The 22,630-nt window shown below is 36.3% G+C and overlaps 1 protein-coding gene across 2 annotated transcripts; it reads right to left on the bottom strand.

Moving 5' to 3' along the window:
* Nucleotides 1-4,602: 4,602 nt before the first annotated feature.
* LOC125811263 (myosin-17-like) lies at nucleotides 4,603-21,677 on the bottom strand. Of its 2 annotated transcripts, none has more exons than XM_049490763.1 (39): nucleotides 21,549-21,677; nucleotides 17,867-17,992; nucleotides 16,358-16,501; nucleotides 16,091-16,236; nucleotides 15,855-16,011; nucleotides 15,679-15,737; nucleotides 15,405-15,564; nucleotides 15,174-15,323; nucleotides 14,966-15,102; nucleotides 14,730-14,876; nucleotides 14,538-14,639; nucleotides 14,392-14,449; nucleotides 14,126-14,227; nucleotides 13,922-13,959; nucleotides 13,678-13,804; nucleotides 13,425-13,595; nucleotides 12,348-12,479; nucleotides 12,144-12,253; nucleotides 11,959-12,019; nucleotides 11,590-11,767; nucleotides 10,568-10,770; nucleotides 10,318-10,440; nucleotides 10,120-10,218; nucleotides 9,816-10,037; nucleotides 8,707-8,846; nucleotides 8,216-8,333; nucleotides 8,054-8,110; nucleotides 7,874-7,954; nucleotides 7,589-7,759; nucleotides 7,331-7,486; nucleotides 7,015-7,221; nucleotides 6,290-6,427; nucleotides 6,132-6,202; nucleotides 5,940-6,039; nucleotides 5,810-5,866; nucleotides 5,661-5,717; nucleotides 5,428-5,508; nucleotides 5,217-5,299; nucleotides 4,603-5,119 (listed from the first exon to the last, which is right to left on the bottom strand). In XM_049490763.1, exons 1-39 carry the CDS (start codon nucleotides 21,549-21,551, stop codon nucleotides 4,996-4,998), a joined length of 4,596 nt encoding a protein of 1,531 aa, XP_049346720.1. In that variant the 5' UTR covers nucleotides 21,552-21,677; the 3' UTR covers nucleotides 4,603-4,995. The 2 variants fall into 2 exon arrangements, with proteins under 2 accessions (XP_049346720.1, XP_049346721.1); XM_049490764.1 differs by having other exon boundaries at nucleotides 8,054-8,104.
* Between the last annotated feature and the right edge of the window lie 953 nt (nucleotides 21,678-22,630).

Raw genomic sequence — 22,630 nt, 5'->3', positions numbered from 1 at the left:
AAATATTGAAACTCGATAGACTTTGTTTGGTTGTCATTGATTTTCTTAAGAAAGAAAATTGATGCACTTTCGTCGGTTATTTTTCACGCAAAAATACAGGGAAACTCTCAAAAATAAATTGTTACTTTTTAAAAAAAAATCAATGATCATCCGTCAATTTGAATTTTTTTACAATAATTAACAGATGAACGATGATTTTTAAAATGCAAAATTGCAGTTGAAGAGCATATATAGAAATAAAGAAATCAAAATTAGTATTTTGTGTTTAAATGGTACATAAAAAAATAGAGTTGAAGGGTTAATCTTTTATTATTTTTAAAAAAACTTTTTTGTGTCTTTCACTCTCTTAGAAAAAGTGTGACGCACACACCCTGCCACATCACTTAGAAGTGCCAAAATGAAACATAAAAATTGGAGTTAAAGGGTTAAAATGAAACAAGATTGAGTTGGAGTGCCAAAATGAAATTTAGGGATAAGTTTGAGGGTCTGCATATGTGTTTGGTCATTGTATTAATTGTGGGTGAATGTCATGGGGGATGAGTCTGTGTGATAATTCCCATAGCACCCTAGAGTCATACATGCAATGACAGTGATTTTATCCCCGGATGCAATCAGGAAAGAAATCTAGTTGAAAAACTTGAAGTTCATTAGTATAACTACATTTTTCAATCATAAAAGAAAGGTAGTGGAATGAACTGAATCTTTCACACAAGAATATATCAGTCAAAATTAATATTTACTCGACACATAGACTTGTATGGTTACGTGCGTTTGCTCCGACTTTTTCATGTCATTTGAGAACAACTAAGAAGACAATAAATAGTTATAAAAAGAAAAGCGACATGGAATGCCTAATTAAGGCAAAAAGTATTATATTAAGGACTACTCACCTAATAAAAGAATCAATTGTTATTTGTCAAAATGGGAGAAGTGATATGTAAAGCTCTCACTGATGAGTCCACAAATTGGACTCATTTACGGCTTTATTTTGATAGAAGTAGTGTCCTCAAATGCGTATTTTGTCTCAATATCTTATGAAAACTCTTAAGTTTCAGGTAATTGAAGTTTTAGTGGAAGCATGGACACTTAGGCGCAAAAAGGAACAGAAAGGCTGAAAAGAACGAAGAAGCTGAAGCATGAGCATCACCAAGAACCTTTGTTCCAGTATGCGAAGCCTTGAAGGAAGAGGATAAAAAAGGCGATGAAAGGAGTAGTCGGCGCTTCGCCGAATAGTTCCGCGAAGCAGTACTATACCGCCCAATGATCCAGAACGTGAAGATGCTGAAGGCAAGCATGAAATGGCGATGAAATAGAAGAAGGGCGAGTCGCCGAGTCATTCGGTGGCATCAACTAACTTCGCCGAAAGATCCGCCAGTGCTATTTTCAGAAGTCTATAAATACTGAACTCTTTATTAATTTTATAATTTCCGAACCATTATTATTATTTTCAGAATAAAATAGTACTTTTTAGATATTTTCTCTGAAGTTTGGAGAGAGTTTTGTGGGAGACTTGAAGAGAGAAGGATTTCATCTTCCCCAAGTTGGAAGTGGGTCTTCTCCATTCTTCTTCCTTTGCTTAAACCAAGGTTTAATTTCTTATACCCATTTGATTTTAGTATCATGTTAGGTGTATTTTGTTATTTCTTGATGTGTGGCTAAAAACCCTCATTCTTGGGGTGTGATTTAGCAAATATGTGTTGATATTGTTGTTGGGTCCTGCTTGCTGATAGGGTAGATGTATTTTAATGGTGATTTCACCTAGTGGTTGTGGTTTAATTTAATGGGTCTGTAGTTACAAATACAAAACCACCCATGTGTTTTCGGTTTGCCCGAGAGGGAGGTCGCGAAACCAAGACCATTAGACTGATGGCCTAAAGAGTGGGTCGACATGAGGTTCAGCCCGAGAGGGTGAACCCTAGTCCCATATCCTAACACTCAGCTCGAGAGAGTGAGTGGGGTACGGCGTAGGCTGGTCTTCATGCGACAAATGGGTGTCCGAGAGGAACCCATTTGAAACGGGGTAAGTTGCCCGAGAGGGAACTTATTTCCATCTAAAGCTTAGCCTAGTCACTATTATCTTGCAAATTTCCTATTGAAAGCATGTACCCAACGATTTATCTCAACTTATATTGCGGTCACACCCCAAGAACATTTCCCCATACTTGATTTTCTTGTTAATTTTGTTGTTTTTACTACTTGTGACAAAACCCCCAATCGATATTTGACACTTTTATGTCGCCTCCTTTAATTTACTATGTTTTTAATCGTTAATGTCTTTAGCTACGACTAGTTAGAGCTTAATTTTATTTTTCTATTAATTCTCAAAATCACTCCCTTGAGACACGACCCCAACCTTTAGTTGGATTACTATACTATCGACGATCGTAGACACTCGAACCGTAGATTAGTGTCGTTGGTCACGATAAGCATCACTCACATAGAGGGAATTTGAGGAATCCATGTTTGTAGATGAATCATAATTTTCAAGCTTCAATATCACCTATAAAATGCATCAAACTTGTCTATGAAATCTTGACAAATAAACTACTTTCATGTTATATTATGAGCATATATAGACTACTTTGGGAGGATTATTTAGTAGCAAGAGGACACAGATTTGTAAAATTCAAGTTCCATAATTGTGTTCATCGTAGAATTTGAGTATATCACTAGTCGGTCAACTCTTTTGTCCCTTTGAGGCTTAGTTAGTGGATCCACATTAGAAAGAAAGATTATATACCATGACAAGGTATAGGAAAACCCTCCCAACAGAGTTAGTTATTGGACTCGATGTTGCTCACATGGTTTATGTCGGTTGTAAGAAACTCCTCCAAAATAGTAAAGTTATATTATTTTTCAATATTCCCTATTATTGCATATATCTATTTTTAAAATTTTATTGTTAAAGCACATATGCATGTTTTACCATATCCAGTTGACTTTGTTTGAGTCTATCTGCAAAGCTCTTTATTTAACTCAGTATGTTCAGTTTTAGCTAGTTATTTCATTCAACTATTTTACATACCGTACATTTCATGCAGTGACGTCATTCGATGTTGTATCATTATATGATGTAAATTCATATATTCAAGATTTATAGTAGGCACATCATTAGGATCACATTCTCTATCTTTGGTAAGACCTCCTTGCTTTTGGAGGACTCCAATTTATCATGAGAATTACTTGTTTGTCTATGTCATTAGTAGAGTATTCAGGCAGCCTGTGATATTATCCCCATAACCTATCTTCAGTATGTTAGAGGCTTCATAGATGAGTCGGATGATTTATAGCTTTCTCCATTGTTTCATAAACATATGCATATGATACAAATTTTCATATTTTTAACTATAAAGTTATTGCGTTCGTTTTCTTCTAAGTTATTTTATGATCATCTTTTAACAATTGATAGTATGCCAAGTTAAGGTTTCGCTCGGACCAACAATAATTCTGAGTGTCGACCACATGCAGAATATAGAACAATAGTACTTCGACATGCTTGTGATTGTATAAGCAAAAGAAACAGTCAATATTGACCTCACATCATTAATTTTTTGTGACTGATCCAATACGAAAGTCCTCATCTTATCTAGAACAAGCATTGGATCAATAGGGTATGCAATTGCATGAAAAGTCTCAACATTTGGTATAATGTATAACTAAAAAGGTACGTGAAAGGGCACAATAGCAAAGTAAAATATATAAATAAGTATTATAGTGATGAAAGATAACTGCAAAGCAGAGACAATCTAGAGACTCACTCACGAGTTCACATAAACTCAATAGCTTATGTTTAGACCTTATAATTAAAAACTTAACATACTAAATATCTAGAAAGGACTGCATAAAGTCGAAATGGATTGCAGAAACTTGTAGAAGATAATTGAAAGTCGAAAGGACACTAAGAAAATTCAAATCAAAGTGAAAAGGGACTTGATAATTGTGGAGGATTAGCAATAAAAGATTATTCATCTAAGTAGAAAAGAAATCTCCCAAAATTGGTATTGTTGGGGTTTGTATTTTTCTGCCATATACACTATAAACTATCGACTATACCTCTTGGTTGTGTTTACTATATGAATTATCTATCCATCTTTTAGGTTCGTTTGATCTCGATATTGATGAATAATTTGTACTTTGAGGTGACAGTGAGGTTTTCAAATTTGTATTTTCTTCCGTTTTTCTTTGGATATGAACAACAGATATTGACTTAGCTGTTTTTGGCTGGTGCCAAGTGCTAATGTGACCGCTTTTGCAGTCCGCAGAGCACTAGACGCTTTAGCGGCTCCGTAGCAATATCTGGCCACCTAGGCTTGGCTGGTTTAGAGGCCTAGGACCGCTCTAGCGATAGGCGTTTTAGCAGAATCCATTCTCAAAGTAGTATGTAACCTTACTTCTTCAAAATTTTAACGTAAAGAAGGAATATTTCATGCAATTAGTAAGAAAAGAACATTATGCTATGATTAAATTTAGTTCCCAAAGAAAAATCAAAACAGTTTTTTCAAGTCAAAATCATGAAAGATCAACTAGTCACTAATGGGAAGAAAAGACTCACAAACTTTTTTGCCTTAATAATTTTAATACTTCTTATACAACACAACCTTCAACTGCACTTCACCTACACACTACAGCAAATAAGGACCTAAAATTGACAACTTTAGTGACTTTACAACTCTGACAAGGACAAAAAAATAAAGGCAAGCAACAAAAACCAATGCATCTGCCTATACCTGCATATGACCACACTAGAAGCCTTTTGGCATAATAAAAATACCTCCCAAGTTGAGCAGGAGAGGAAAAAAGAATAAATTGAACCGGACAACAAACAGCTACGATTGTCCAAAAGCAAGTGGACAAAAATATACACTAGCCGTTTAAATGCAACAATCAATGTATGCACAAGTTCTGCATGTTCCTTGATGTGCAGGAGCGTCAGCTCTCTGGAGCTATGCAAACATTCATCAATCTCCATGTTGAATTGTATATTTCGAACAACCATCAACTAGACCGTTGATGTAAGAATACAAATCCTGAATTCTCACGGATTAATGGAGGAGGTTCAACATCACCAATGTCTATTTGTTGCATCGTTTTGGAGATGTCATCCACGGAGAATGGAATGCTGCGTCATAATTTAAGACAAGATATTGAATTTGAGGTGCTCAATAAAATGTACATGTATACCAAAGATTGAGGATGAGATATTTAATAAACGATACCTCGAATCATCATCCAACAAAAAGGAACTGCTGACAGCATTATTGGAGTCCTCTGTCATCCTAACTCTCATACTTGAAATAACCTGTCAGTTGAAGGTAAAGCATAAAACCCATAATCAGGAACCAAGCGAACTGTTTAATAACAAGACCAAAAACTACTGTAAACCTACATAGGCATCCAAACTGTAGGTGCAACCGTGCAAGAACTTACATCTGAAGAAACAGTGTGGGTTCCGTATTTGTCATCCCAGTACATAGTGCTGATCCTATACAGTTGCTGTATGCTAAGCACCTAATAAAAGAATAATATAAATTAAAGCAGCATGAGAGAAGTCAAAAGAAACAAAGGTTTTTTTTTTCTTTTCATAGGTAAAAGAAAGAAGCAAATTTTATGCAGAAAAAATGGGAAGAATGGAGGAGAAGTATAGAAAAATGACTCCTTACTGGACAAAGTTCATTAGTGATTTCATTCAATGACTTTTTGGGCTTTTGATGTACAACCTGCGAGAAATTGAGAGAAAAAGAAAGTCAGATAAAAGCACCACATCATACAAAAATTCATTTAGCACATAGCCCCGAAATCAGTTTCTTACTAGGAATCCAATTGCCTGTCTAATGTGCTTCAACTCGTCCCATGCTGAGCCTACAAACTGGACATGAAAATACAGAAATAAGATGCTGAATAGCACTAAGAACTGAAAAGATACAGTAGAACATGCTTACTTCTTCAGTTGCATAGCAGCACCACTGTTCCAATTCAGCCAACCCGGCTTTCACGAACTCTCCATTACTAAATGAGCAACACTCACGCCTCAAAAGAAGACTGAATGTAAAGAAGGTTAACACACAGATACATAAGAAGGTGACAATGTACCGAATGAAATCTATTTAATGTAAAAACATACAACTATTTACCTGTTGAAAAGTTGAACATTGATAAAGGAAAATATTTGAGTGAAAACCTTCCGAACTAAGAAGGGAGGAACCTACATAGGTGGAGCAATGGAAACATATAAACATCAAAGAGACAAAATGACAGTTGCTATTATTTAACACTTCAATCTTTAACTTACATGGTTTGATTTCATCATCATCAAGTAGTTGTTCAAACTTTTTGCAATGCTTTGCCAATGAGCAAATAGAGCTTGCTGGGCAGCAGTATTAGCTTGGGATCTTCCTTTGATTAAACTTGCACGAGATGTTCTTGGTGCCTGCAGACATTATGTAGACAATGATCTGATAAAATTAACTCCTTCCCTCTTTCTCTTGGCAGAAAAAATAATTACAATGGGGAGAGAACAAAATAGAAAAGGTAACACAGTGTCCCAAAGAGAAAAGGTGATCTCTCTATAAATTGCTCAGCTTCAAGGCACAGTACTAAACCTAGAAAGATCCACTCATTCCAACACCTTGGGCTGGAAGAGAAGTATCATCACTAGTCATTGGATTTGTCTGATTTATTTTACAGTCATTTTAATAGATAAGAGGAACTCCTGACTTGACCAGGCAGAAACATTCAAGAGCTTGCTCGTTGCATAATTTACAATACCGATTAACTTCTTAAGTGACAATCAATCTATAAGATTGTACTTCTTTAACACATTGACTAGTTCAAGCATCAGAGAACTACTCAGTGGTAATCAACCAACCCAAGTGCTAAAAACCCCAAGTTATCATAACAATTCTACAGTAAGCATATGGACTAGCTGAAACTACACATCAAGCAGTAAACATTCTATTCCATAATTTTTCTGGGACCTGTGGCATAAATAATACTAGCTCATAAAAAGTAATGCACCTGAATACATAGCCCAAGCAATGGGGAGATCTCTTTCTTCAGATTGTCTCTTATCATTCCATATATTTTCTCCAAAAAGGCAGTCAGCTGCTGTTTGAACAGCAGCGCAGGATACTTGGCCTCAACATGACGTAAGTCATCCAATCTCCCAAGCATACGCCCATTGAGAACTGAAAGCCCAGCACTCTGAGGAGAACCTCGCAAGCCCTACATAAACATTAGAGATAGCAGAGGAGAAGTATTAACTATGATATGACTTAGAAATTGGGTAACCAGCTGAAACCAGAGAACTTAATATAAACCATAGAGCTCATACTTGGGACATCCTTCCAAACAAAGAGGCTGAACTGGATCTGCGCCTCTGCGGAGTCAAATTAGCAGCCCCACTAGCTTTAAGTGTTTGTTGAAGCAGCATCAACAATGTGGACGTATTGCATAACCAGTAGGCTAATACATCATTATTATCTGGGACCTTTAATGAAGAAGTTTCAGAAATTAATTGCCTTAGATTTATAAACATTAAGTTCAGGAAAACTGGAATGATATAACATTACCCAAGTAATAAGCTTTCTACCTCTATGGCTGAAGCAATGGTTTGTATTATACGGTCAAAAACACTAGTTCTTTCCACTTCAAAGGACCTCCAGTGGAGCAGACATTTGTATATGAGACAAGCTGCAATTGGTTTGCCTCCAGAAAAGCCCAAATCTTGAGAAATGCACTTAATGAGCATGTCTTGGTTCTCCTGTGAAAAAGGATAAATCGTACAAAAACGATTTCCGAAGTTTAGATGTCACAGTGTAATTAAACAAGCATAATTAATCAGGTAATATTTTGTGCAAGCCAGTGGACCACTTACCTGCTGCTTTTCATTTAGAGACTTCTGTGGTTTCTCTTCAGATGAAGGCTCCTTTGGACTTGCTACAACAAGACTCATATCCTATGCCATATAAACAAGCATATACATCAAAAGAGGCAGACGTTTAATTTACATTAAAAAATGATAGTAAACACATCAATCTGCAACTATTGAACTTACAGAATTAGGTTTAGATTCTCCATTTATAACATTTCCATTCTCCGGAGTCCTCTGCAATTTCATGAAGAGAGTAATTATCTAGACCACCTGCTGCTATTATGAAAATCTACTCCCTCAAAAAAAAAAATCTAAGAAGATGAGAATTGGCAACTGGTTGTGCACCTGTATGATGGTAGTCTTTGGCCGTGCAGATAAAGCTTTTCCAGTTGGTGACATGGTCAAAGCTTGTTGACGAAGCACTTGGTTCTCTGATTCCATGTTGGAAAGCTTCTCTTCAAGCCTGAAACAAGAGACAAACAAAGAGGCAGTAGATGAAAGAGAGCGTCAGAATGTCTTTACATTCTTTAAGAATGCAAAATCCTATGTTTGGGAAGTCCAGCTCACAAAACGTGATGATTTAAGGATGCAAATCTACTATTATACTGCATGCTGGTTGTTCATAGCTAGAAATCTTAAGATCAATGCCCATAACCTTATTTAGGTTCAATCAAAAATAAAAAAAGACATGAATCGTGGGAAATCAGTGCTACTTTTGCTCTGTATGTTTGATCAAAAGACTCTTGATTACAATGTCAGACTAACAACAATAAACCCATAAAGAGGTGAATAAGTTGACTCCGTCATAGACAGAGAGTCAATATTAATTTACAAACCTCTGCACAGAATCTTGAAGCTGATCTACTTTTCGCTCGGCAGTTTCTAGTTTGCTAGCCAGCTCTGTGTTTTTGGCCTCTGCATCCCTGGAAGAATCTCTAGCCTCTTCTGTAGCTTTCTTTTCGGATGCCAGCAAAGCCTGGATAGTTCATGAAACAACTTTTTTATACGAAATAGCAACTGATTAAAGATCAACTTTTTATTATTGGTTTATTATTTAGCACATGAATGGTAATCTTTTGAGGTTAATTCCTCCTCCTAGGCCAGCTCAGAAGCAACTTCAAGGTGGAGAATGAACTTAAGGAGTACACTTGCAGAAACCATGATACAGAATATTTTGCAACATCAAAGTCAAGCATATGCACTTGTAACAGTGTTTATCCAGTAAAATGGATCAAATAAATGCAGTGACAGGAATTGTACGTTGTAGCGCTCCCAATCCAACTATCTTCTTTTTATTCATAACTGAAATCCTTCAGGGCTGGTGGTGCATGGTTTGAAGTCCGTGAATAATGGGCCCACCTATCTACCTTTTTTTACTTCAATACCAGGCTTTTGTCTAGCAATCCTGCTATAGCCATTAGCACAATAAGACTTATATGTTCCATAGGATTTCCATACATCGATCAGTCTTGAGCTATGACTAACTAGCTTCCTTCCTCTCCTGGCTATCATCATCAATATCTTGGTCTAGGTCCAAGATAATCCTTTGTTCCATAACCGTTGGTCTATTTACAACAAGCAAATTAAGAAGTCTCAGATGTACTAGCACTCAATTTTTGGTCGTCATCAAAGAAGTGACGTCTGGGGCTTCCTCTTTCCCTTTAAATAAAACAGGTGAAGTCCTTCCTAAAGTTGTCCAATGAAATCCAAACTTTATGTAGAATTGGATGTTTGGCAAGGGGGTTTTATTTGCAATAATCAACATCATATGCTATTTCATATTCATATGCCCTCTAACTTGAACTTCCTGGCTAATTTGGTTAGAGGACAGATTCATATTCATATGCCCTCTAACTCACAAGGAAATAAAGAATTGGTTGGCAGTTTTTATTAAGGTTTGCGTCCAACTATAGAGATAATAAACCTTGGGGTAGTGGAACCATACCTTCAAATTATCTACTTCAGCTGACAGGGCATTTATTTTTTCAGTGTCTTGAACTATAACTGGGGTCTCCTTGATGACTGGAGGTGCTTCTTCAATTGCTCTCCGTGCTGCCTCCCGCTCTTGGACAACTTTAGCATTTGCTTCTTCTACTTGCTTTTGCATTGTATGCAGTGCCTCCTGTAGCTTTGTAACTTCTTGGGCTTTAGTCTCCTCCAGCTCAGCCTGTATTAATCCAAAGAACAATGGTGTCAGAATCTAGGAAATGAACCAAGGAGAAACTTCCCTAGAAATAAGAGTAACTTACCCTAAGTCGTTTCTCAAATTGCAACCGCCATGTAAGTTCTTCCACTTTCTTTTCGAGCTTGTCCTTGGCTTCTTTGAGAGCACCTGTTTCCCTTGCAGCCTGTATGAGTAATCTCTCATTAACAATGATCTTCCTTCTCTGAACCAGATGATATGAAGACATTACTACAAGACATGATCACAGAAATGCATAACAAACCATTTTGAGATTTCGAAGCTCCTTCCTGGCGACCCGTCGCCTCCAACCACACTGAGTAATGATCGCAGCTTTCTGAAGGCTTCTGTAATAAGAATAAGCGGCATGGCCACGTGCATGAGCCTGCAGGATAGTAAGCAAATCATGTATCAGATATTATACTCTTTCAACATTTCAAGACTTCATGTATCTTCTGCATATATGATAGGGAAGATCACAAGCATTGTAATAGCAGTAGAGAGATAAATTCCTGTATTTTAATTGCGGCTTTAGTGTGTTTCCGGAATCTAAAGTCATTCCGAGCAACCATGGCTCTCATGCCTGTTTGCAACATAATTGCAGAAGAATGCAGCGTTGTATATGTTACGTGTGCAACATGACATCTGAAATTCTTTTGAATCTTCAGAGAAGCTGCTTCACGTCTCAGTTGTTCATACAGTTTGCAGGACAGCATAGCTGACATTATGACCAAGAAAATAGTACGCACGGTGTTAATAGTTATAAGAAGAAACATTGACAAGTCAGCTGATAAGAGAGTAAGTAATTGTCCTCAAACAAGACTAGCAGAGAAAAGTTGAAACCTATGCATTTCTAATCATAAATTGGAGCAATTGACATATGTTTTCAAGTTTTGTGGTCAGGAGAACTCTTGAAACCAGTTGACTTCTCAATGCCAGTTCAATTTTGTATTGACTTAACCAAATTAGAGCTGTAGAGCTTTTTTCCTTTTTTCATTGTATTGACCATACCAAATTAGAGCTGTAAAGCTTTTGAAGAGGTGGAATACGACTTTGTGCAGACTAGGGTGTTTCTATTGGCTTCAGTTCACTTTTGGTGCACCCATGAGCTTCCCGTTAGTATAAGATGGCTGGTGTCTATCGTAACCAACCATATTTTCATCTACTTCTTTAAAACTTCTGGCTATCCAGGGTATTCCCCCCCACATCATCAATAATTTATTTCTAATAAAAAATAAATAATAATGTGCATGAATATGTAAATTGAACCGAAGCTTTTGAAACTTGAATAAAGCACCATGGGGATACACAAGCATCATAAATCATATAATACTAGAAACATTCCTTAAAGTTGGCCTCAAAGCACCGTATTAGGCTAACTGTATGTTTAAAAATCAAAGTCAAACAATGTAAAGGGAAGCTACAGCTACTCCTGCATGGGCCAGTCCCAAAACATTCTTCTCAGTGAAGTAGGGAGCAGATGAAAGAAGTTTCAGTGACCTAATTGTAGGCTTTCAAATGACTGATTGAAACATACCTCGCCAACATGATTGCAACTGAATAGCAGCTTGACGCAGAGAAACAAATTCTTTTCGCATAATATATGTACGGATTTGTCTTTGAATAATTTTTGCTGCATTTCCAAGTACCTCCGCTCTCCTAGCATCGAGCTCAGCCATCTGTCCAGCCCGCAAAAAGACCTTTGTCTTTCCCATCTGTAAAGACGGGCATTCAGATAATGTAAAGACACCAAAATCTCTATGCAGATTTCTTGATGCCACGAAAGGTATATAAAAGAACTTGTCTAATACTTCCCTAGCTCAGATATTCCCTCAGCAGTTCAATAACCAACCTACTCTAGTTGGAAGATGAGAACATTTGATTCAGCACAATATCAAAAATTTACCTGATAACCCTCAAGTCCCTTCTTGTCTAGAATCATCTGGCATGCAACTTTGTCATCATAGCTGACAAGGGATCATTATAGATCATCAGAAAAATCATAAAGAAACTGATAGGAAAGAAGGAAATTCACATATGAGAATAAAAGTTTCAGTTAGAATCGACACACAATGAGTCTGGAAAACTTACCTTCCAGCTAAAACTTCTGGAGCAAGAACACCAAATCTAAGAAGAAACTCATAAAATGTACGTCTAGTAGGATATCCAGCACAACTGATTCTGATAGCTTCTAAGACACCCTAGAATAAAAAGAACAACTTATGTGAAGGGCAAGAAGAAGTAATAAATTCATTACAATTGCAGGCACAAGGATGAGCATCAATAGACACTTACACCACATCGCAATTGCTGGATCACATTCAGATTCTCAAAGATACAAGGCTTAAGGGCATTATTAGGCTTCACACATCTGATGTAGTGAGGCTCTGTTGAACTTAATGTTTCCATTAAAGATTGCAGTTGTAGCTGCAAGCATGTAAGAAAAGGCATCAGCAATCAGAAAAGTATCATTATAAAAAACATATACTAGAAGTTCACATATGCTGTAATGAACCATTTTTGCTAGAACGAGAGACGGAGAAAACAAAAAAACAAACACAGAAGCACTATAAAAACATATACTAGAAGTTCACATATGCTACATGAACCATTTTTGCTAGAAAGAGAGACGGAGAAAACAAAAAAACAAACACAGAAGCACTAAAACACAACACAATAGCAGAAATATGAATCTTTTGAGATGATAAAAGCAATATTGCAACAAAAAGAACACAATCAAAATTAATATTGTGATAAAAGAAGTGAAGATGGAGGTCCAAGCATTAACAACCACAACGTGCTACGGGTAAAAAGTAGCATACCAATCAGTCAAATGATACATGGACCTAACAAGACAAAGGCAAGACTTACTCTAACTAGAATTTACTAGGCATACAATTGAATAAGAATGGATAGCAAAAACTTCAGAAATTCCATTGTAAAGCACAACTCATTCAGTTACATGAAGCAATACATTATTCTATTACTCCACATGATTCTTGGACAAATCTGAAGCTCCTAGTATACAATGAAAACTAAACGCAAGAGCTCCTCATAAGACATTTATTTGTAAGAAGCTTCTCTTAGACATGTAGATTAGTCTTTATTTTTTCATATACAACTGATCCATTAATTATTTTCATCTTCAAGAACCTTTGTGATGACTCAGATGTTACGCCTGGTAATTAATATCAAGTTATTAAGAGAAAGATAACTCACACAATAGAAAACCCAGATAATAGAAATCCATACATCTAATTAAGCTATAAAGAAAAAGAAGAGACATTTTCCTGGGATTGGTGAAGCATGTTCTTTTAATTGTTTCTAAAATCTACATTAACCAAAATACTTGATGGATAAAGATGAATTAACCTTAAAACGAGACCCTATGGAGGAGAATTTGGACGATTTCGATGAATCTTCAGGTAGAGGAGGAAACAAACCCGCCACAAAAGTACATTTTGAGGCTGTTAACAGAACCTGATGTTCTGCAACCACATAATCTTTGTTCTTATCCAGAAACAGATCCGCTTGATATGTCACCTGCATATCATATGGACGCTTTAGCCTTGCATTGAAAACTGTGAAGGTATAAATGTTTCCATAAAGACGAACTAGTCAGCACCTCTCCAGCATAATGAGATATTGTAAAACTCGTCCGTGAAAGTTTAGGTTTGATGAAGCGCTTGTTTTTAGGGAATGTTTGGTACAACTTCTGAGCAAATGTTTCATGAGTAGATTTAGGAAACATACTGCAAGGACCAATAAATGAACATAAATTATATCATAAGCTGACGAACCGAAAACAAGAAGAAGAAATATATATATATATATATATATATGATGAATAAATAATCAAGCATGCATACCAGGCTTCATCTAACAGAGCAATAATTCCCCCAGGTTTCTGCAAGTTTTCAACTTCAGTTGTTACAATTTAAGTTACCAAAAGACTGAGGCTAGAACTAATAACAAATCATAGCATCGCATGATAAGTTACAGAGGTATACCTCTTTCCAACAAAATGAAAAAAATCAATCAATAAACAATGAATCAACCCATTGGTTGCAGACCTTTTCAATCAGATCCAGCACATCTTGGTTGTCAACAAACTCTATGTAGCTCCAGTTAATCTCTTCTTTTTCATATTCTTCTTGTTCCATCTTGAACACGTGCTGAAATCATAAGATGGAGTGACATTATTAAATACCCAAGATCCCCCCTAATAAGCAAAGAGGTGGGGCAGCAAACACATCACAACTTACTCATATATACCCTTAACAGATTGAAAATAAAGAAATGAGGAAAACAGTTTTAAAATGCAAGAATGAGATCTAACCTGGTTAAAATGTTGTTGCAACTTTTCATTTGTAAAATTGATGCAGAATTGCTCAAAACTGTTTTACACGGGAAACTGTTAGAAAGGCACCACTAAGGTTTGAAGTAAGCAGCAGCAGCAGAGCATATGCCATACTGAAAGATTACCTGTTTGTTTTAAAACTCTCAAATCCATAAATATCAAGAACTCCGATTATTGACTTGGAGTTTGGATCCTGGCCAATTGAGATGTTTATCTTTTCCACAATCCTGGAGTCAATAGACGAATATTTTAAGATACAAAAGAAGATAGAAATATAGAACACCAAATAAGTGCGTGTATGTATTTGACTTGCTTACCAGTCGAAAAGGCGAGAATATATGGTTTTAGCCAAAGCATCCCTGCTACCCAGAGCAGCTTCTGGATCAAGAGTCCTTGTAATAACCTCCTCGGGTGTGATCATCACACGTGTAATTAGTGCATCTTCCAAGCTCTTGGCATCACACCTATCAATTCTTATTCATAAGATCCAGCAGAAATAACATATCCAAAATAAGAACATGCAGTGAGATTCAACAGTAGAAAATAGACCTACTTGAGTAACTCCGCCGTCATATTGAGATGAAATCGAGACTGCTCATCCTTAATCACAGAAGAGTCAATCTCCTCACCTTTTGCAAATTCGACATTACCAAGGTGAAGAATTGCAGCAACCACCCTGAAAATTGCATCCTGAACAAATTTGTTAAGGCATTAGCAATTCATGTTAACCGCAAAACAAATTAGTCGGGAGGAAAACTAACCTGCTCTTCCTCACTGATTCCTACGATATCCATAGCCCTTCTTGTTGCAAGATATTCTTCAGCATCATTTACTCCATCCAATTCATAATACTTGGACTGATTAAGATAGTGAAATGATTTTGGGTTCTGTAGTTTATATCTCTCTACCTCCTGCAAAGCAAAAGAATATCATAATTATGTGCATCACCAATGTTAGATCAGCTAAAGACAATTAAAAAAAAGCATAGATACCTCAGCTGGAGCAGCACAAAGAAGATAAAAGCAATGGTAGTTTCTCTCAGGATTTGAAATTTGACAGACGCGAGACCTCTCCAGAAGGTAAGTTCGTATAGCTGCCCCAGATATCCTCCCACTCTTATCAAATTGTATCTCAACAAATTTACCAAAACGACTGAAAGCATTATACCATTTCCATCACGGCAAGGAACATCATATTTAGAAATCATCAACAAAGTTGCTGAAGCAATTAGCATCAACTGTGGCATCAATTAGAGAAGTGGCTAACCTTGAGTTGTTGTTTCTCACAGTTTTGGCATTTCCAAATGCTTCAAGAACGGGATTGGACTGTGTGTCAAGTGTTAACAATAACAAGAATTTTGAGACAGTAACTTGATAGAATAAGACCAGTTTCAGCGGAAAATGCTAATGATAGATTAAAGTTGAAGTGAAAGGTCATCTTACTTCTAGAACTTGTTGTTCTACAGTTCGTCCTTCGACACCTGACCGTCCCCCAAGATGTGCAAGATAACGCATAAGCATCTTAGTAGTTTCAGTTTTACCAGCACCACTTTCTCCACTAACCAATATTGAATTGCTTTTTCCCTCATTGATCATTGCCCTGAGACCAAAATGAGAAATAAATAAGTGTCATGCCAAAGCAACTAAAAAGAGGAACTCACATCAAAGAAGAACTCAACCTATATGCAACATCTGCAACTGCAAAAACATGCGGACTTAGCTCCCCAAATGCTGCTCCTTTGTACTGTTCCATCATGTGAGTGTCGTACAGATGAGGCAATCTTTGGAAAGGGTTTACTGCAATCAATATGTTCCCAGTGTACGTCTAGACAACAGATAAAGAAAAACTAAGAAAAGTTTCTCCAAAGGATAATAAATTCATAGAATACAATTAGCAGGTATTGACGATCAATTTGCATGATTACAAGGAAAATCAGAGCTCTTACATAAATTTCATTGAGCTCATATCGGGTGGCCAAGTTCTGCAGAACTCCAGGTTCATGCAAATAGGAAAGCTTGGTCATATCATCTACACCTCCAGGAGGAGCCTCAGTATCTTTAGGAAACACTTTAGCGATTTTAGCAACAACCTGAGATCAATAGTTTGAAACAATAAAAACCTTAGATAAAAAAAGAAAAAACTTTGGGCACAACAAAAAAAATGCAAGAACTGATTTGTTGGTTTCAAACTTCAGGGACCGGCAGACAGCAGGTAATCTGAAAGTGTGGAAGTGCCCTCCAGAAAAACTACTCATGTTTGAATAAGTTAATGACTGCATGACTAGGAGGAACATAAAACTTAACACTACAAGAAGAACACAGTTAACAAAGTTACAGTCTAGAAGAATCAAGTGTTCGCTGGAAGCCAATATGATGATAGACAGAGGTGGATTTAACATGTGTGCAGGGTTCACAGACCCAGTAGCTTTTGCTCTAACCCTATATATGCATTAAAATGTACTACATATTTATAAATTTCAGTGTGAACCCACTTATTAACGTATGCTAACTTGAAGTCATTGTAGGAACTCATAACTTTTAAAATCATGGATCCGCCTTTGACGATAGACAATCAAAATTAAAATATTGACACTAACTTGAAATAGAGAAAACTGATACTTTTGGTGCATAAGGAAGATGACGAGCAAAAGTGCATGTAAGCAGAATCAATGCATGAAGAAACAAGAATTAACATTTAGAAAAATAATCAAGGTGTAAATGCAAAAGAAAGCCACAACGTCAATATGAAAAGTGTTCATCAGTTTCATCACCCTATATACTTTTTGAATTCATTTATAAGAAAGTAAAGAGAAGTGAACCAATCTAAGTACCAATCTAAGTACACGTAAGTAACTTGGTTCATAATGTCAGTCAAAAAAGGAAAGCTTCTACCATAGACCTGCTTCTAATTTCTCTCCACGCGAAGCATTCCAGTTACAGTGAACCATCACATGGGTCTAAGCTTGTGCATTCATCGCCCTTTTGAGGGATTTAACAATTATTTGCATTAGCTAGAATTGGGAAGGCGTTAGTTCTCAGTACCATCCATTGGTCGCAACCCAGAACGAGTTATAAGAATGTTTTGAATATACTCAGCATGGCGTACTTGGATATATAGCATGCATTCATATTACATACATGTATGCACACACATGCATATTACATACATGTATGCACACACAAATACACACATACAAACAATAGCACGTCGTATGTTCCTTACGGTATATAAAAACTATCTTTAGGAAAAGGAACCAATATGCAGGATATTTCACCTTAATAGAATACAAATGACCGATTTCTCAATATTAAAAAATATCTACTTTCACCAGTGAGGTCTGACCAGATCCATTAACAAGTTCAGAATTTATGAGAGCATTCATTCAATGTCGCTCCAGATTGACACAAAGTATGGCCCTTGAAAAAATATTGCTGTTAAAAAACCAAATACTCACTTCTTTCCCATCGGAGGTTTTAACATGAAGATCTTGACCATGTATTTTGATTACTTCTCCATCTTTCCATGCCAATTTAGGGTCTTCCACCCAAACATGAGAACCGACAATAATGTTGACTGATGCCTGCAAAAAGGTACTTGCATGAGATACCAAGAGGACAATGATTACTGCACAAAATGTCAGTCATTCGAATACGACACCAGAAAACTTAATCTTTATACACAGTATTCAGATAAAATGGACCTGAATAGAGTGGATTTATATATCAAATTCCAACTTGAGGCATACTTAATTTATTAATTGAGACACAAGATCAAAGAATTCTTCAAGACAAGTCTTTAAACTATGTTCATACTAACGGGGAGAGAATAAGAAATAAGGGAGGAAGAAAGGGTGGGTAATTCGTCCAGTGTTGACATTTCTTTTAAAAAATAAATTAGCATTGCCTTGTTTAGAAACTAAGAGATGGAAAGAAACAGACAAGAAAAGGCAAGACAAAACTTTTTGAGAAAGAAGAAGATGCAAGACATTTTGTGAAATTTACGCATGCAGTCGAACCGCAGAATCCAGCCGGAAAAAGAAATCATGCATCTAAAGCAGTACTCTCCATCAGTGCTAGGCTAGGTCTTTCTACTATCCTCTATCATAATACGAAAAAAAATAATAGGAAATTTGTAAAGCAACACATATAGCTAAACGGACAGGAGTCACTCAGGGAATGAAACTGTCAGTCTAAACTTCTATTCTTTTTGAACAGGTAAGGCAGGCTAAAATTTGAATACAATGAACCACCTCATATGTCAACGCTTTCCAAACATATCTTAACATGAGTAAGCTCTAAGGCATCCTTCCTATATACAAAGAAAATTGGAATCCTAAAATAAACGATGATATTTCTAGAATAAATATCAGGAGAGGGCTGAGAGGAAAAGAACTGCTAGATGATTTCATTCCATCTATCTAAGCTTTGGTGGACAGGTTCACCCCAAAACTTGTGTTAGCATTGATGGGAGATAGAAGGTACCATGTGGATCAGTCGAGGTGCGTGCAAGTGGGTGTGGCCACCATAGTTATAAAAAAAAGGGCGGTTGATATTTCGGGAAAGATCATTAAAGCTAATGTAAGAAATTATCGAACCTTCCACTAACTCAATCAGATAAAAAAAATAAGTTAAACAGAAACTTCAGAAATTTTCTTTTCTCGCGACCTTCTTGCTTCTTTTCTTAATGGGTTCCTTAAAATGACAACCTATTTCATTCCTCTTTGAAGCAATATTATGTTGTAATCCTTTTCAAAGCTAATACAAAATTCTTTCTCGAATAATGCAGATGTTATCAAATTGATAAAAGTAACAAAGAAACATAACTTTGTTTATGTTCTTTCTCTTTACAAACTTCTCATCAGATATGAAATATTTTTGAAGCACAAAACATCTGAAAGAACACCTGCGTTGTACTAATTTGACCACAGGAACTTTCACCACTTAGATGCTAGAATGACGTTTAGGGCTTTAGACTAGTGGTACTGGTCGCAGACTTCCACACAATAGGTGGTTTCTATCCAAACTATTCCCTTCACTCTTCCCACTCCCCTAATGTAATTAGAAAAAATCAAAAAGAAAATGTCAAGAGCTGATTTTTAACTGTATCCTTCTTTTCGTCAGAAGCATTGTGAAAATATTACATGGGCTTTTACTTTGACTAGTACACATTATTCGTTTATGCAAGAGACCAATACACATAATTAGTTGATGTAGTATTTTTAGGTTAACAACAAACACGCTTTATAAATTCATATTAATATGGCTGTCCTTTTTGAACTGAAAATGATATATTAATCAATTTCTTCCCTTCCTGCAGTGTCAAGAAGTCCCATGATATATATTTGCAAATATACATCTTATCACCCATGTGTCACTCATTTTTACATCTCAAGTTTTGGACCAATGTAATTACATAAGGAGACTCCACAAGAGATCAGTGGTCATAGCTGCATCTGACATTGGACAACTTTGATTTTAGAGCATTGAGGTGCTACAAACACTGAAATTTATTTTCAATGATTCAAAATTTAATGTGTTTACTGTTGCAAAGAGACTACCATTTCTGAAAAAATTAATGCATTCTTTCTTTTTTTGATGACCAAGAAATCCTTGAAGGCAACTGGGGCAAGATTCGGAACTCGGTGGATAATGAGCTCACCTCTCTACCTCTCTCCACTTAAACACAGGATTTTTGACGGCGGTAGGGTTCGAACATGTGACATGTGCCTATTTCTCAGCGATAGGGTTCGAACATGAGACATGCGCCTATTTCTCAGCGGTAGGGTTCGAACATGAGACATACGCCTATTTCTCAACGGTAGGGTTCGAATATGAGACATGCGCCTATTTCTCAGAGGTAGGGTTCGAACATGAGACATGCACCTATTTCACAGCAGTAGGGTTCGAACATGTGACATGCGCCTATTTCTCAGCGGCAGGGTTCGAACCCATGACATGCGTCTAACCCACACATCACGTGTTAAGCTCGTACACGTAACCAAGCCCCATCCATGTTATAAACGATACATCCATTCTTTATAAAAAGTTGTAATTCAATCTTTAAAGTATACATGTAGCCTTGGAAAGTCTTGTTAATTATTTCTTCCCTGTAAACACCTATTCCACTGGTCAAACTATTCAAATCTAGTGATTTCATGCCCTTCATCTTTCCACTATTCATATTGTTCTTTTCTTCATCCATTGTAAATTCAAATAAATGCAGTTGAGAGATTTTGAAGTAGCAAAAAACAGTTGAGAGAGTCGAGAGATTTAAGAGTTCTCCGGAACTTCTATTTGAGTGCACATTAGAAGATTCTTAAGTGGTTTGTTATACCTTTGGAGTAGGAAGTCACCTTGCTATTACCTAGGTGGCGACGGAAAGCTACTGTGAAGACACGCCTTCCGTAGCAGTATCCAAAACTCTATCTCACTATTATTAATTTTTACCTCTTATTTATTATTACTAAGTGCTCTATTGAATGGTATTTCTATCTCTAATATTTCCAAAAATAAAATAAAATATGGATACCTCTAACAAGATAAAGTTTAATTTAAACACAGTAGTGTAGTGTCTATTTGCCACATTCACCTCTAAAGCTGAAGTTGCATTTTCCAAATTTTAGCTCCTCAAATTATTACTACAAGCAGCCTCTTAATTAACACTACATACAACCTCTTTTAATATGCGGATTACTCACTCTGGTCTGCAACCTCTGTTTATTCTAATAATAAAATCAAATTACAATTCAGTTGTTAATTCTAGCGTTTATCTCTTTCTGACATCCAAATTCCAGACTTAACAAAAAATGGATAAAATCAAATTTTACGAAATGACTTCAAAGAAATACCTTTAAACCATCCATCGATATGCAGTCATAAAAACCTCATAGAAGTTCTCACTCTTCTCGGTCCAATTCCTATATATTCCACACATACCCAAAAAAAAACGCTAATATTTCCTAATGATACCCGAATTAAATTTCATCCACACAATAACCTCAAAATAATTAATAAACGGCAAATTGACTCTGCGCTGAACAGATTTGACTAGAGCAACAAGCAATAAGTCCTTCGGAAATGAAACAAGGCAAGAGGTATAAAACGACAAGGAACCTCGCCGTTTCAGCATAGACTTACCATTGACGAGTTTTGAACTATCGATCTCCTGCTCCCCAACTCATCAACGCAAAGAGAAACGAAGTTTGAGTCGGTTAGTCAGATCGGACTCCCCAAACTTCAAATATTCCAGCCGAAGTAAGCGACGACGATGATGAAGAAGAAGAAAACAAAGCTTGCCTCCGATGAATCAACTTATGGTAAAGCGAAAACCGTTTCTGTTTGTTTCTCTATCTATATATATCTGCGTATATATATATATATGCCTCCGTATATCTGTATGTATTTTGTGAAGAAGAAAATGGGTAGACTTTCTCTCTCTAAACAACTTTATATGTATATTTTGTTTGAAGCTTTTACTCTTCTTTTTTTTTTTTTTATTTGGAAAGTTAAGTTATTTTCATTTGCTGTGTTTCCTATGAGGTTGGGGGTAGGTGGTGGGGCCTACACTGGGCGGTATTTTTTGTAAATTGTAAGAAGGGGAAGGGGGGCACTGGACACAAAAACCGACAATTTAGGGGGCGGATTTCTGACACTATTAATGTTTTATGTGTTTGGGCATAATATTCTGCTTATTTACGATATTTTGCCATTCATTTTTGGACAAATTCGAACGTTACCGCCTACCGCTTTTTCCCTGCTGGTAATTTGAATTTTACAGCTTATGTGTTAGATTTCAATTAACAGCTAGGTTTCATTTGTAAATTGTACCGGTCTATCTTGGATTTTGGAAACACAATTATGACTGCACTCATTGCTGATTAAGAGCTTGTTTGGGATTTTTTATCTTATTTTTGAATTTTTATTTTTTAACTTGGAATCAAATTCTTAGAAGTAATTTTAGAATTTTCATAGACAGTCTAAAAGTGATTAAAAGTTATTTTGGTTTAAAGATATTTAAAATAACTCAATCAAATTAGACGCTACTTCTACTATAATAAAGGTTTAACCCATTGATGACCACCTAAATTTGGCACATATTTTCACTTAGACACTTTAACTAGGCATTGTTCATTTTAGACACTTCATGTCATGCCTCACTATATCATTTTGATACTTTTTTGACAATCAGTCAAATGTGTAAAGTGTGTAACACTCTCGCT

This window comes from Solanum verrucosum, unplaced genomic scaffold (assembly GCF_900185275.1).
Source record: "Solanum verrucosum unplaced genomic scaffold, falcon-dt-bn FXZP01000524.1, whole genome shotgun sequence".
NCBI classification, from domain to species: Eukaryota; Viridiplantae; Streptophyta; class Magnoliopsida; order Solanales; family Solanaceae; genus Solanum; species Solanum verrucosum.
The sequence above is the reverse complement of the archived record's forward strand: the minus strand, read 5'-3'. Positions and strand labels throughout refer to the sequence as shown.

Bases quoted from the DNA above. Each gene is read 5' to 3' on its own strand.
- LOC125811263 (XM_049490763.1), bottom strand. The intron at 16,237-16,357 runs GTAAGAGCTCTG...TCTGTTGTCTAG, and splicing joins ATGAGCTCAATGAAATTTAT to ACGTACACTGGGAACATATT. The intron at 16,012-16,090 runs GTTGAGTTCTTC...TTTTGGTCTCAG, and splicing joins GTTGCAGATGTTGCATATAG to GGCAATGATCAATGAGGGAA.